At 42.8% G+C, this 15966-nt stretch overlaps 1 protein-coding gene across 9 annotated transcripts in view; it reads right to left on the bottom strand.

Moving 5' to 3' along the window:
* The window catches only part of RAD51B (RAD51 paralog B), a 761238-nt gene that overhangs the window by 156970 nt on the left and 588302 nt on the right, over positions 1-15966 (bottom strand). For 6 of the 9 annotated variants that reach the window (XM_088839521.1, XM_055435705.2, XM_088839515.1 and 3 more), the window contains one exon: positions 13634-13737. The exons of the other annotated variants lie outside the window; for them this stretch is intronic. In XM_088839521.1, the coding sequence (XP_088695647.1) occupies positions 13634-13737 (104 nt within the window). The remainder of the gene's footprint in view (positions 1-13633; positions 13738-15966) is intronic. 9 annotated transcript variants of the gene reach the window in all.

Consider the following 15966-nt stretch of genomic DNA (forward strand, 5'->3'; position numbering starts at 1 on the left):
ACTAGTTACAATGTGTTGGAAGAGCTTGAAAGGAGAATAAGGAACAGTGAAGCAACATAGAGACCAGCAACAGTAAGAAGCCACTATTACCCCTAGGGCTGGAGTAACAAAGGAAGGGGTGGTGCTGTTAGGGCTCAGAGGATGGAGCTGCCCATCTCCAGCTCTTCACAGAGCTGGGTCCACAAAGGGATTGTGCTCAGTTGCTCAGTTGTGTCCAGCCCTTTGCGAGCCCTCCAGGCTCCTCTGTCCATGGGATTCTCCAGGCAAGAATACTGGAGTGGGTTGCTTCAGGGGATCTTCCTGGCCCAGGGATTGAACCCATGTCTCTCACATCTCCTGCATGGATGGGTTCTCTACCTCCAGCACCATCTAGAAGCCCATATAAAGGGATCACAGAGGAGGAATTGGGGTCATTGGAGACGTCACTGGAAAAAGAGAGAGGGTGGCAGAAATATGTGGCTTCTCCCAGGGCCCCAAACAAAGCAGAATCAATGGAAAGGGAGCTTGGAAAGGCAGATCACATGGTCAGTTCCCTGTGGTACTAACCTGAGCAGAGGAAAGGCAGGGAGTGTATCTGAGAGCAAAGAAGCAACTGACTGGCAGGACCCAACAAGGCAGGGCCTCTTGATTCCCAATTTGCAGATGAGGATCTTTAAAAAACAAAACTTTGAAGCCTAAACTGGTAGTTCTCCAAACTGGTTACTGATTCTACACCCCAGACCTGAAGTTTGCCAGAATTCCCAGGAGCAGGAGATACACCTGTCCTCACTTTCCCCAGCATGTGTTTCCAAACTTCACTTCCTGCACATTCTGATGACCACTGTCTCTTTATGGAAACCAGGGTTCTCAAAGAAGGAAATAGCACTGAAGGTTGGGAAGAAGGGAATGATGGGCTGGAAGAGATGGTGCAGGGCCAGCGGGGGGAAGAGAACATTTGGACCTAAGATTCTGCACAGTTATAAAAATCCCTTCTGATCTCCAACCTAATCCCTGACGGCAGTCACTGAGGTCTGGTGGAAGAGAAGAAATCACTACTCTGTCCCGTTAGGGAATGGCGTGTGTTCTGGGCAAGGCCTGCTCTGTCCCCCTCCCAGGCCTGCTCATCTCCTGGACAGGCCCATTCTGTGAGTGGATGAACAATAGCCTCACTACTCACTTATATCAGAAATGACCCTTCTTCCCACCTCTTTCCAGGCCAAGCGCGCTGCTAGTATGCTGTTGTTCCTGCCCGCTAGTCGTTGCATCTCTTTTCCTGCTTCTCCATCTCAGTGACCACTGTTCCCATTCAGGCCCTCATTTCTTTGCATGTTATTTCAAATGCCTCCAAACCCATATGGCAAACTCCTGCTCAAGAGCACCTTGCAGAGTATAAATCTGATGTCACAGCCCTGCTGGAAGTCTCTCATGGGGGCTTCTAAGCCTTCACAGTCAAGTCTAAACTGTCCTGTCTTTCCTTGCTGTATCTCTCTACACAGGCCTCAGTTTCCCCCACCCCTACCCATTGCGCAGACACCGCCCATATCCTCTCCCCAGCAGCACTAAAGAAGGACCGTTTGCAGTTCCCACCCTGGAGCCTTTGTTCATACAGCTTCCTCAGCCTCCTTTCCCACCTGCCTGGTCAGTACTGATATGCCTTTCAAGTCTTAACTTAAACATTATACCCTCCTCTGAATCCTCCCCGACCATGTTTTCCCTGCTGAGGGTTCTGAGCATCCCAATACAGATGACCACTCTGTCCTCCAGTGAAGTTCCCCCAGTTCCTCCTTGTATATATTGATATTTATGTCTGTCACTCTCTACTAGGCATCTTCCTCCTGCTGTATGGCTTTTTGGGGCAGGAAATCAGACTCATTTGACTTCATATCCCCAGCATTTGGCACACACATCTACCCGGCAAAGATCTGAAGGTAGAAAAGGAAGAAGGAGGGAGGAAAGGATGGTAGGAAAGGGGAGTGTCAAACACTTAATGGTCTAGTCTAGATAAAAATAGAAGAGTTATAAGAGGATCCATGTCTATGGTTAGAGCATCCACAAAGGACTATTATTACAATTGCAGACTCTAGAAGATTTATTGCGAAAGCCTTTAAAGCTGTAATGTATACCATTTCTTAACTGAGGGAAAATATTCAATTTTTAGGAGAGGGGGAAAAAAAAGTGACCAAGACTTCACAGATGCTATGGCCGTCACTCAGCCAACTTGTCTCAGTGGGTTTTCTTTGCAAATACTTGGCTTTTAGACAACCACAGCGTGTAATGAGACTCCCTATACACAGGGGTCCTGGAGACAAATGAAGCCTCTGGTAGAAACGTCTGCTGTTTAATAGGTTAAAGGCTGGTTCTGGGAAGAACTATTCTTCTCCAAGCAATGGGATGAAATGCTGACATGCTCTTAGCAGAGGCTGTCTCAGGGATCTCAGAGTGAGGGCTATAAATACGTAAGGTTAGTCACAGGTAGAAAGTGGAGACCAGTCACAAAGAAGAGCCTAACTTTCCATGTGTGGCCGTATACAGTGTGTCTGGAAAGAATACTGTCTAACTATAAACAAGAGGGAACAGCATGGTATAAGCGTGCCTGCGGAAGGGGAAGAGGTCACACGGGATCTGTTGCACTTGGATTTTAAGGAGGCCCCCGTAAGAGAACACAGAACCGTCAGAGTCTTCCCATTTCACTAGACACTGACCGAATCTTCCTCAGCAGGGGCAGAATAATGTTTTCAGAGAGGAAGAGACAACTCAGGAAGGCTGTAAATGTAAAACATGGCACTGACTACTCCATGGGGAAAGTGACTTTGCAAGGAAAGTGTAAGGAGGCAGAGATGGCTTATATGTCCTGCTGTATCATCCATGAGGGAAGGGCTGTCGCTGCCACCGTACCTCCTGGCCTGCAGGTTCCCACTGGAAGAGACCATGAACAGGTGGGCACAGATCTGTCTCCAGTGTGGGCAAGACTCCACCAAGGCTATTTTTTTCAGCTTTCATGGAACATGGCAGAACACTGAAGCCAAATCAGAATGTGAAAAAGAAACCAGCTGGAAAGGCCAGAACTTAGCAGTTAAGAGAGGAAGGGCCAGGCTCCCTGACTGGATGGTGAGGTTCAGAGGAGCTGAACATGTCCCATGGAGCTCATTCTTCCTCAAGGGTGTTCTGTAGCTACCCAGAGCCACATCATCATAGGAAATAACTAGGGATTATTTAACTAGTGATTATTATACAAAGCTCTCTCAAGGCAAAGACTCAGTTCATTCTTTGAAGGCAGCATTCTCCCTGGTTCAAACATTGAAGGTGGCCACGCCACAGTGACTGTTTGGAGAAATGTTCTGCAATTACTTCCAAGCAGTGTGCATGAATAATCTTATATTAACATGGGGTTCAGTATAGGATGGGCTTCCCTGGTGGCTCAGATGGTAAAGAATCTGCCTGCAATGCCGGAAACCTGGGTTCGATCACTGGATTGGGAAGATACCCTGGAGAAGAGAATGGCAGCCCAATCCAGGATTCTTGCCTGGAGAATTCCTTGGACAGAGAAGCCTGGTGGGCTACAGTCCATGGAGTCACAAAGAGTCAGACACAACTGAGCAACTAACATTTTCAATATAGGATGATGGTTAAGAAGAGAGTGTGTATGTATAGGGGGGCCACCCCTTGATTCAGGGCCATGTGATTCAGAGCAGTTTTTAAAAACTCTGTAAACCTCAATACATTCATCTTAAAGTATACCAAGTAATACTTCTCTCATAGAGTGTTTGTGAGGCTTGAACAAGAAAATGCCCACAAAGTATTTACGAGAGTGACTGGCACAAAGGAAACTCAATAAATGGTTGGGAAGACTGAGCAAAGCAACCAGAAAGTCAGGACTGTGCAGGGTGATTTGTGCTCAATCCCTTCCCGACACACCAGATGCCTCACTTCTAAGGTTTACTGATGCATCTCTTTCCGGAAGTGTGACACAAAGGGAATTCTGTTACTTAGAGTCATGGATCATGATCTCGGCTCAGTCTCTCACTGCTAGTTCTGAGTCAAGGATTCAGAAAGTAGGCATAGGTAGGGCCACTGTACACTATAGCTTGGCTCTCCAAAGGTGTTCGCCAAATCATGATCCCTTTGGTAACAATAAAACAAGGGTCCAAGACTCCAGCACACATGTTCTTTGTCCTAGATGCCAGAACTCTTAAGCTATGCCAAGCCAAGAAGGGAAACTTTCAGAAAGAGACCCTCTGTGGAAAAATCTCTGCTTCAAGCATTTGAACGCTAAGGCAGTTGCCAGCAGTCATTGACTGGTTTAAAAATCTGAAGGTGACTGGAGGGGTGGGTGTGGAGAGAGGAACAACAGGGTAGGAAAAGGTTGAGGGAAAGAAGGAGTGAGTATGTCACCTCTGGTAACTGAAAATCCCAAATTACTTAGATCAGCAGAAATCAGGAAAGCTCAATGAGTTATACTGCAGTTGACAACCAATCATGCATTAGATAATGTTCAGCATATCATAAAATATTATGGTCACACAATCAGACATATATATTCAAATAGAATTCTAGAGACATACTTGATTCATTTCCCCTCACATCTCCATCATGCAAATGCTTTGTCTGCTTCCCATACCCCTACACCTAATTTCATAAGCCATTAAGATTTTGGAAGGGTCTGAAGCCCCACCCCATGCACTGCTCCAATTAGACTGAAATGCAAACCGGCATCGAACCAAGCAGATCCCTGGGAGGGAAGCAGAGGCCACAGGCTCAGGCAGGCACGCTCTACCATCCACAGCAATCAACCAGACAATGAGTTCTGTAAGCTGGACCTCCTTGGTTCATATGTGTGACAAACTATGTTTTTCAAATCATATACACGGACAGGGCAAGGAGCATTCTGAATCAGTCACGTGCCAGAAGTCACAAGCCAAATAATGGCAAGAGTAAGAGAAAAAAGCAAGAAGCGGCTCATCATCTACTTCCTAATGTCCCTGCCCCAGAGCAGAAGTGCTGTTCTAATATGCAATTTAGTAAACTCTGGAGGTAAGCTCAATGACACTCAAGATCCAGCCATCCCCAGGGAAAAATCAGACAGAAAGATAATAAGAGCTATTCATTACAAGCCAAAAGAATCACCACTCAGACAAGGCTTCATTTTCTAGCATCTCATTTCATTCCTAAATTAAAAATAAATTCCTTCATCTTAGAGAATATGGTATAGCCAAAAACACTTACGCTCCAGAGTTAACACAAACCTGGCTTCAAATCTCAATACTACTACTGGATATACAGTATTATCCTCTTAGCCCGTTTATCTATTTGTAAAAAGGAAGATGATGAGATGTATACTAAAAGGTTCTTGTCGAAGTTAATGGAAAAATGCATGTGGAATTATAAAATCTGATACCCACAAAGAACTTCCTTCCATCCCTGGAAATTAAAGAAGCTTTAAATTAGTGCTGCCTAGAGCACAGAAATGGAGAAAGGATATTTTTCACTACCAAACAGTGGGACCCCAAGATTGTAGAAAACAGGTCCCCACATGGGCTACTTCTTGCCTTCTTTGCTCTCTCTGTACCATTTGGACTTCTCAAACTAAAGATGCAAACACGTAAAAAATATAGCTATGAAGTTTCTCTCATGTTGAGAGAACCAGACACACAACTCCAGTACTCAAAAACCATTGAGCACATCTAGCCTATGAAGATAGGCAACAGGAAGCTCAAGATTTTAAGGGCGACCCTTTATGAGCACAAAAGACCATTTGCAGGAGAGGGGCAGAGAAGTCAGCCCTGTTTGCAGGATGTTGTCTGTAAGTCATTCAACTGGGAAGTCCATGCTCATGGTGAGGTTCAACTTAGAAAAAGTCACTTATTCACTTATCTGGGCCCAAGCGTTTAAAAGGCTGATGATTCATTGCAATGCGGGGTGGGATGGTACCTTTCAAAAATATTTTTCTGCAGAGTTCTGTAGAACCTTTTTATGAACCACTGAAAGTCAGAGGGAATATAAATATCACATAGCCTGCAAACACAGTAATTTGACTGGGTTGGGGACTTTTTTGCCCAGTTTTCTTACTAAAAGTCGGCAAAGTGAAAATAGCAACAGATTAGAAGTTGAGAGAATTTAACTCCAGTTCCATTTCTACTGCGTACTAGTTGTGTGATCCTGAATAAGTCATCCCTAATTGTTCACCCTTTGATGAAGGGACTAGAATAGACTATGGGTCTGAAGACCACTCCTGTGAGAATCACCAAAAGTACTTGCCCTCTCTGAGTGGTCATTAGGGGCAGGGCCTAGGTATTGTCACTGTTAATGAACACCTGGGATTTTGTTTGTTTTCTTGTTTTAAATTTTATTATTTTTCATTCTGTTCATTGGAGGATAATTGCTTTACAATGTTGTGTGAGTTTCTGTTGTACAACAATGTGAATCAGCTATAAGTTTACAAATATCCCCTCCCTCTTAAGCCTCCCTCCCACTGTAGTTGATACTCTCTGGATGAGATGATTCCTAGAGGGCATCTCAGGGCAGCGACACTGTCATATTCTAAATGGTTTTGTTCTAGTGAAAGTGCTGGTTCATTTGTAAATCCGTTTACACTTTATACAGATATGGAATCCTTTGTTCCCCTTTGCTTCTCCTAACCAAAGAACCCCATTTTTCCCCTCACTCATAGCTAACCATGGGGTTGCAAAGAGTCGGACATGACTGAGCAACTTCACTTTCTATAGCTCACCAGCCAAGGCTAAAATACAACATCCTGTCCAACCTTCATTTTCAAATGAGCCAACTAATAATCAGCATCCTTGACTCCCGGGTCACTGCCTTGTCCACGAGATCTTGTAGTTGTTTCCTCTGTTGTTTCCCTAACCTGACAATGAGGCCTTCAGTTTGATTCCAAAGCCCTGAGTCTCTTCTACTTCCTGCCACAGCTGAGATTTCTCTAGAAATCTCTCATTCACCTATTTGCTCTGGTTTACTTGGCAAGTTAGAGCTGGGAGGGTCATTGAATAAGGAGATTTGGTGCCAGACAGTGTGTAAAAGTAAAACTAGTCATAGCTGGGGGAGAATGACGGAGGTAACAAAACACCGGTGAAATGAGTGGTTCATCACAGGGGAAGTCACCTAAACACGCAGTGACTGGACCACTCATTCAGCCCCTGACCGTCGGAGGCTGTGATCCTTAAAGAGAGAAATGAAGACATGTACTAAGTCTTTCATAAAAACAAATGTATTCAATTTACAGCAGTATTCTTTATTCACAGACGTATTCTTTCTACTTTCTGGTGTTAAAGGTACTTGAACCTTTTTTAAAGGGTGGCAACAATTAATTTTGCAACTCTATTTGATTGAAAAAAAAAAGACATTCAAAACTTTACGTTGGTTCCCTAACTCTTGCTTTGGTTTGATTTTTCTTTAAACTTCTATTGACCTCAAGTGGCTCAAAATCTCCTAGGGACATGGGCACTCTTCCTCATCAGAGGTCTGTGGTCTTTCATGTACAAATTATCTGAAAGGGGGCACCCCCATCAGAAGCATGGGGGCAGTTGTGCAAAGTACATTTTAAACTGTCAATTTCCAATGGAACCTCGTCATTGGAAAAGGGAAAAGTTTTCTCTACGTTAGCCCATTCACAAGGGTGATTTTGGGAGCACACTGATTTTTTTCAAAGTCCTATGGAGTCCTGAGTCCTATGGAGTTCAGGTTTTTTTGGTAAGTGGTGGGAAAGATAATTATATTCTTATTTCGAACGTGGAGATAGAAACAGGCAGTGTGCGCTTGGGGATGTGAGTTACCCTTTCGAGGTCAGAACCTGTCTTTCTCCTCTGTGAGTCTTAGTTCACTGCATCATTTGCTGTCACTGTCTACTTTTAGGTGCGATTTCCTTAGATTTTAATACCCTTACCGGGTGACCTTAAAAATGAATCCTCTTAAAAGTCCCCATTTTGGGGTCCCCTTTCATACATTCTCCCAGACTCAATAGCTGTTAGAGCACTTGCGATGGAAGAGTGTAAGCCATGGGTTAGACTTCACACAGGAGAGGCTCTGAAAGGGAGGTAACATTTATACCCAAGGCAATGTACTTGGCTGGGATTCTCTGTTCCCCTTGCTATTTCTGCAGATATTTATGCTTAAAAAGACATTTCTCCCACCCCTGCAGCACAGCCAAACTTCTCCTCTGGCTGGATCGAGTCACCATTGAAAAAAAAAACGAACAGTCTCTTTGCTTAAGAAAAGCAGATGAGTTGGGGCAGAAAATAAAGGAACAAACAAGATGAGTGCCCTGGAGCCATTTTACAAAGGTAGAGGTTCATAAAGATTTATAAAACTGACTTAACATCAGGCAAAACATCATTTCCAATCTCTGTCTTTGTTTGGGTGAATAGGGATATATGTTTGATATTCTTGCCCCAAATCTGCCCTTCAGTTTATCTGGGAGAAATGATTTATCATCTTTTCTTTCAGTTTTTCAGTCCTTCATTAAGCTTTTCCAACCACACAGTAGAGAACTTAAGACCTGTGGAAGAAAGCAGCAAAGATTTCTTATCCTTCCCCGCGGCCAAAGTCCCCTGGCTGCCTGTTCCCTGAGAGCAGCTGCAGGACTCCTCCTGTGCTCAGCCTGGGTCTGTGTTTAGGCCTCTGGCTTGCTTACACAAAGGAATTCCAACTAGGATTTCAAGGGAAGCCTGGTTCCCACTCTCCTACAGCCACCAGCAGGCAGGTTCTGCAAAAAGATATTCCTATAATCAGTATTCTTACAGTGTATCTACAGAAGTATCTGCTTGAATTATAAGATTTTATGCTCACCTTTAAAAATGACTATTACTAATAATTTAAAGGAATTTTACAGTGGAAAACTCGAATTCTATGGGGAAGAGTGATTCTAAATAGGCAGTATACCCTTCTTCCTCAAGATTGCGTTCATGTGTGGATGCAAGGAGTTTCTTTTTCTTTTTTTTTCTTTTTCAAAATACATGCATTGAACGTGTGAGGGTCAAGCACTTGTCTTGCCTCTGAGGGTACACAGTTAAGATTCAGTCACAGCCTTCACAGGATCACAAAGACTTGGACACGATTGAGCATGCACGCATTACAAAATCTTCACAGTGATGGGGTTTGAGTCTTTCAAAACACAAAATGGATACGGAGTGAAGAATTCCGTCACCAAAAAGGAAACACTAAATACTTTCAAGATGCAAAATAACCAGGGACTTCGAAAAAGCCTAAGGATTCAAGTAAGAATCAGAGTTTGGTTAATAGGATTGGTCTTTAGGCTCTTCCCTCCAGTGTTCTGTAACTTCAGAGTGCTTTCTGAGCAGAAGATGAAAATATTATTATAAAGTCCATTTCAATAAACCTCCTATATGAAAAAGTTACCTCTCTCCAATTTGTTGAAATAAGAGTCATAATATTTATTTCATCAAGGGGGTGTGAAGCTTAGTTGGGATTAATTTACTTCATTACTCCTTCCAGGGCACTTAAAAATTTATATAATCCCATATGTGGTTTGTATGAACAGACTACATGAGGATCTGATGAGAAATATTATGAATATTTCATCAAGTTTTTTTCATCATTCTTTCAAGTATAACCACCCTCATTCTAACTTTTCCAGTCCCTTGTTACAAGGCACCTGGTTACTATAAGAGCTGCCCCGAAGGAGTCCTTAGCCGATCCATTCTACGAGCCGCTGCCTCATTCATGGTTTTCCTTTGTTGTAGCAGCCGCCACCTCCTCTGTTCTCACTGGATGCATGATGCTGGTACAGCATGTACTCTTTAGATGTTTATCTGTGAACAACTACAGGACATCCACTTACACTTTGAATCTCTAACATCTTACACACAAATTGGCAGACAAGAGGTGATTAAATAAAGGTGTATCAAATGAATGTGTGACCCAAACCTTCTGCTCTTGTTAAAAGGCAAACCTCAGCCTGGATCTTCTGAACACGTGACCTGTCCTTCTGTTTCTCTTCTTTTGCTGTTTGACCTCCCTCCCACATCTTCTCCTTCCTTTTTCACTCACCTAATTTGATCTATTTAAGGCAGAGATTTTCAACCTTGGCTGCACAGTAGAAGCATTGGAGAGAGTGTTACAAATAAAAGGAACACGAACTCATGGCCCCATCAGCAGAGATTTTGATTTACTTGGTTGGGGTGCAGCCCTGGCGTTGGTATTTTGTAAATGTTCCTGTGGTGAGTGGGAGGTGCAGCCAGGGCTTGAGAAATGATTTAAAGTGATACTCAAGTCCCACCTTCTCCTGAAAAGATGAATGTGCCTCTGAGGAGTTCACCTTCCTCTGGCTTCAAAGCAGTTATCGTTTTTAACCACTTATTAGATCACAAATGAAACACTGCCTGGGACAGGACCTCAGTGTGAGTCTGCTCTTTAACTCACTCACTGCATTTTGGTTCATCTCCTATACTAGACTGGAAGAACCCTGAAGGCAGGAACTGTGTCTTCTACTTTGCACGCATATAGCGGACCAAAACATATTTTTGAGCATTAAGAAACAAAACAGAACACCTAGTTTTGGAGAAGGAAATGGCAACCCACTCCAGTACTCTTGCCTGGAGAATCCCAAGGACGGAGGAGCCTGGTAGGCTACAGTCCACAGAGTTGCAAAGAGTCGGACACGACTGAGCGACTTCACTTCACTTCATTTCACTTAAGGATATGTCTTTGGTAAGAATAAAAATGCTGCAAAAAGGGTGGGGCAAGATTGAAGGAGAGGAGGGAAAGAGTAAATAAAAGTCAAATGGAAAAAAAGCTAAATTAGTCCAAAAGAAAATGTTTCCCAGCTTCTTAAAAGGGTTTTTTTTTTTCAACACTGAAGAAGAATAAACAAGAGAATTAACTTGGCTTGTGCCCTGATAAGGAGATTTCTTTCCTGGTTATATAATTTTACAAAGTTTCCAGGGTGTAAAGAAAATAATCACCCACGGCGGACTCCTTGCCTTGGACTATACAATTCAACTCTCGGGTTAATCGGCTTGCGGATCTGCTCAGCTTGACCTGACCCCCTTCCAGCTCTGTGGTCTCAGACTAAGCCTCACATTCAAGAGCCCTGTTGTAGAGCTCAGTGTCATAGAAAGGGGATAAAACATAATCCTTATTCTATAACCTTGATCCTTTGGTCTAGTGGCCTCTACCTGTGCAATAAAAAAAAAAAACAAAGAAAAACCCACAAGCTATCCTGGTATCCTCCCCAAGCAGCTGGTGCTCCATGGGTCTGCCCACACAAGAATGATCCAGGCAAATTCTCCTATTAAACTGAGTTAGAAGGAAATATTTTGTGCAATTACCTTAAAAGATAGCTTTCAAATCTTATTTTGTGCCCATATCCCAGAAAAAGTTTGGCTTTCATATGGCTTTCCTACTTGATCAGGAAGTAAGATCACAGGAAAGGTTCAGGGAATCACTAGGTACACACTTTGCTAAGGCAAGATAAGGTCATCAAATAGAGACATGTTTTCAATACCAACATTTATCCTGGTTGTTAGGCCACACATTTAACAACTGGTCCCAAAAGTCACGTACATTTCTATAAATTAATTAAATGTACATTCTTTTGCTTGGGTTGGCCATTTTAACACTGTTCATATTTTACTTTAATTTACTTTCCGATTATTGTGTGCGAACATGATTCAAAGACATTTAAGTCCACTCGATGGATTAGTAATGATGGTAACAAGTTGCCCTTTGTAGATAAAGATGACGCTGCTGACCTATCTAATAGGACAGGAGTTGATAGACTGTCACTGATCTATCCCTGCTTTGCTCCCTGTTCTTCTTGTGGCTAGTGGCCTGCATTTGACCTTATGAGCCAAGAACCAACAGCCACCCAAATCCTCCACTCACCAAAGGTACACAGATAACAGTAGCCCGCCAGCTACTTTCTGTTGACACTGACAAAAAAGAAATGACTAATTAATTTACTAAAACAAAAGGAAAAGAAAAGTGCGGCTCTGACTTCTTTATTTACTAATAAATGCTAAGCAGAATTACTAAAACTGGGATCTGGGAACCTGGAATCCATGGTACCATATACAATAACCTGAATCAAAAAATCCGTGTGTACCATCTAAAATCAAGAACAGAGATAAACTATAAGTTTTGAAGGCATAAAGTTAAGGATCCATGAAAATGAAAGCATTCACAAGCAATTTTACTTTCTCAAATTAGAGTTTCGGTAGTAGTGCTTGACAGTCCTTAATGGTATCCCTGATGGCTGTAAACAGGGTCTATTGAACATGATTTATAACTTAATGTACAAACCAAAGGTTATTAGGTTCTACCGGAACATTTTTTAACGTGTTCCACTGAAAGAGAAGTAATGGATTTAGAACCCAGAATACTTAACTCATCAGGGAAAAGGTATCACCGAGGTAATGAGCAGGCCAGGGCCTGAACACTCAAGAATGTTCCCTTCAGTGAAAACAAGCAGCTCTGTCTTCTCAGAACATGGCCGACTCAATCATCGAGCTGGAATGTTATTTACACAGTCCCGAGCAAACTAAGAAGAAGTCTCTGGTCTGTAACCAAGGGCACTCAGAAAGTTATGTCTGCAACAGGCAAAGGCTCATGTCTGTTTTTGATGATTCCTGATTCCTTGAAAAACAGCCAGTTTACCTAATGCAGGTAAAGGGAAACAACTCCCTTCCCACCACCTTCTCCAGAAAGGACCACCAGCATGATACTTCATGCCTCTTTCATTAATAACTTGGATTTGTTATATATTTAGCAAGATGGGCAAGTCTGGGTTCTGAATTCTGCCCCATCCAACAAAACAGGATAATCACCCTGTCTTCTTTCTCCCACTTGGAGGAGAGGTCAAGATGGAGCCTAGTCCACAAAGCAGGATACAGCTGAGGTTAGATATCAGGAAAAATAAACTTCCTAATTATAAAACTTTTCACAGAAGGGGTCAGAGTGTGGTGTTCTTTTCTTTGGAGTAGGAGGGGAAATTAAGAAAGATGTAAAAAGTAACCTTTCTGGTTACAAGTGGGGATTTGAGTCCAGGATGCTGCTGCTGCTGTCACTTCAGTTGTATCCGACTCTGTGTGACCCCAGAGACGGCAGCCCAGGATAGACAGCATTAATAGAGTTCTGAGAGAGTCATTATCCTTTTGGATAATTTCTGGCATCATTCAGTACTTTAACCTACTGGTTTATGAGTTAATGCAAAAGTACCCAGGATCTGGAGAAGAGTGTATTCACTTAGCAGAGTCTGTGTGGCGTAAGGATTTCAAAACATCCTAACCTCAAGAAAAAGCATCATCATTATTTAATTTATACAAAAATTATCTAGCCCTTAACAAATACTAGCTAAGAGAAATGATCATTCATTCACCCTTTAGAGGTAGAATGTTGGCGATCCCTTAGGGGTGGAAACCTTGGTCACTCACCAAGCTACTGGCAAAAATCAGGGGGCAATGCTCTATTTTTTGTATTTTTTTTCCTTGTATGTGACTTACCTACCCAGTTTATTAGAACTGCTATTGAGGTAGGCAGGGAGACTGGTTTCTTTACCCACCCTCTGACAGTGTTGGCCCAGGACAGACAGCATGGCCAGTACTTTCAGAAGATGAACACCCAGATAGATGGTACACTTTGTTCCCTGACCTTGACAGCCAGAGAACATTGTCAAAGCACTCACCTGTCTTCTGTCTGAACCAAGGTACTGGAAAATCAGCCGGGTGTTCACACTGTGACTCCAGGTGTTTCCTAGCGCAGCTGTCAAACAGCTAGATCCAGAAGTGCCTGAAATGAAACAGAACGAAAGCATGCTTACGGACACCCAATCTCATCATGGTCTTCCACTTAAGCAAAAGTCCAGTCACTGTTCATGGCTCAGACATACTTGGGAGCCCAGGTCACTACTACAAAAGTTGATGAAGGAAAGAAGGAAGCAAGGGTTTAAGGAATATGAGACTAAAAAGAAAAACCAGCATGGGTTTCCTTCAGCCTCAGTGAAAGTACCCACCACTGGGCTCAGAGATAACAGAGTTATATATCAATAAGAGGTTGCAGTACAAGGCAGGTTGGAGCCATTGCTAATAATAAATCAAGCTACTCAACATCCATGGCAGAAAGACATAACTCGACTACACAGAATAAGAACCAGTTATGAAACAGTCTTAGTGTAATAAAGTTGTAAGACTTTTCCAGCTTGATAAGACTCTTAATTCAATTTCCCTTATCAATATAGAAATGGAGCATATATATATAAAATTTCTATGCCTTTCCAACCTGAACATACATGAACCCAGAAGAGGAATCTGGAAGATATCATTTCATATCTAATCTGTATTAGACATTCTTATCCCAAGAGAAACATTCTTTTACCTTCTAAGACTTTCCTATAAGGGGGAGGATCTGAAGTAAACTTTATCTGACTTTCTAGTCTATACCAAGTTGTATTTCAGCTACCCTCTGACATCTCCAGAGCATCACTGATCTCTCTTGACATAACCAGAAGGAACCCATTCCTGCACTTCTCCCTTCTTCTGTGTTAGCGACACACTCACAAGTCCCATCACTTAGAAGTCAGCCCTGACTCTCATCTGGAGCACACTCTGAGGTCTCCTCCAAGCTCCTGTGTTCACTTTGGTCCTGGGCCATGAAATGAGTCTTAGCCTGAGGGGGCATATTGGACTTGTAGTTTCACTTGTGTCCTCAAAATGCTATCTCTTTCCAATGAGGAGACCAAGGACCAAAAGGCTGAAGTCCACTGAATCTGCTAAAACGAGGCCTTGAGTGTCTCATTTGTTGCCTGCTCAAGGCATCATCTCACGTTCACCCTCTGTGTGAAATAGGAATTGGTCCTCTTTTCTGGGTCACCATCTTTCAGGGTGCTCTCCCAACTCTGCATGGTCTTAAGCTTGTTGCTGTTCAGTCACTCAGTCATGTTCAACTCTTTGGAAACCCATGGACTACAGCATGCCAGATTTCCCTGTCTTTCATTATACCTGGAGTTTGCTCAAACTCAAGTTGATTGAGTCGGTGATGCCATCCAACCATCTCTTCCTCTGTTGCCCCCTTCTCCTCCTACCCTCAATCTTTCCCAGCATCAGGGTCTTTTCCAATGAGTCGGCTCTTCGCATCAGGTGGCCAAAGTATTGGAGCTTCAGCATCAGTCCTTCCAATGAATATTCAGTGTTGATTTCTTTAAGGATTGATTGATTTGATCTCCTTGCTGTCCAAGGGATTCTTAAGAGTCTTCTCCAGCACCACAGTTCAGAAGCATTGATTCCTCAGGCACTCAATCTTCTTTATGGTCCAACTTTCACATCTGAACATGAATATTGGAAAAAACATAGCTTTGACTACATGGACCATGACTACATCGGCAAAGTGATGTCTCCACTTTTTAATATACTCTCTAGGTTTGTCATAGCTTTTCTTTCAAAGAGCAAGCATTTTTTAATTTCATGGCTGCAGTCACCATCCACAGCGATTATGGAGCACAAGAAAAGAAAATCTGTCACAGTTTCCACTTTTTCTCCATCTACTTGCCATGAAGTGATGGACCAGATGCCATTAGTGTTTTGAATGTTGAGTTTTAAGCCAGCTTTCCCACTCTCCTCTTTCACCCTCATCAACAGGTTGTTTAGTTCCTCTTCACTTTCTGCCATTAGAGTGGTATCATGTGCATATCTGAGGTTGTTGATACTTCTCCTGGCAATCTTGATTCCAGCTTGGGACTCATCCAGTTCAGCATTTCACATGATGTGCTCTGCACAGAAGTTAAACAAGCAGGGTGACAATATACAGCCTTGACGTATTCCTTTCCCTATTTTTTTTGGTGTTTTAAAAAAATGTTCATTTCACGTTTACTGACCATGTTGATCCTAACCCTGTGCTTAGGGAAAATCCTTGTGATGAAAATCCCGGTTTCCATAGGGAATCAGGCCCACACTTGGAGAGAAGAATGGTAATAAACAAGACCACAAACCCCATCAGGGATGCGAGCACATGGAGAGAGTGCTT

This window comes from Moschus berezovskii, chromosome 9 (assembly GCF_049115385.1).
Source record: "Moschus berezovskii isolate FMDL1 chromosome 9, NW_MosBer_1.0, whole genome shotgun sequence".
Lineage (NCBI taxonomy): Eukaryota > Metazoa > Chordata > Mammalia > Artiodactyla > Moschidae > Moschus > Moschus berezovskii.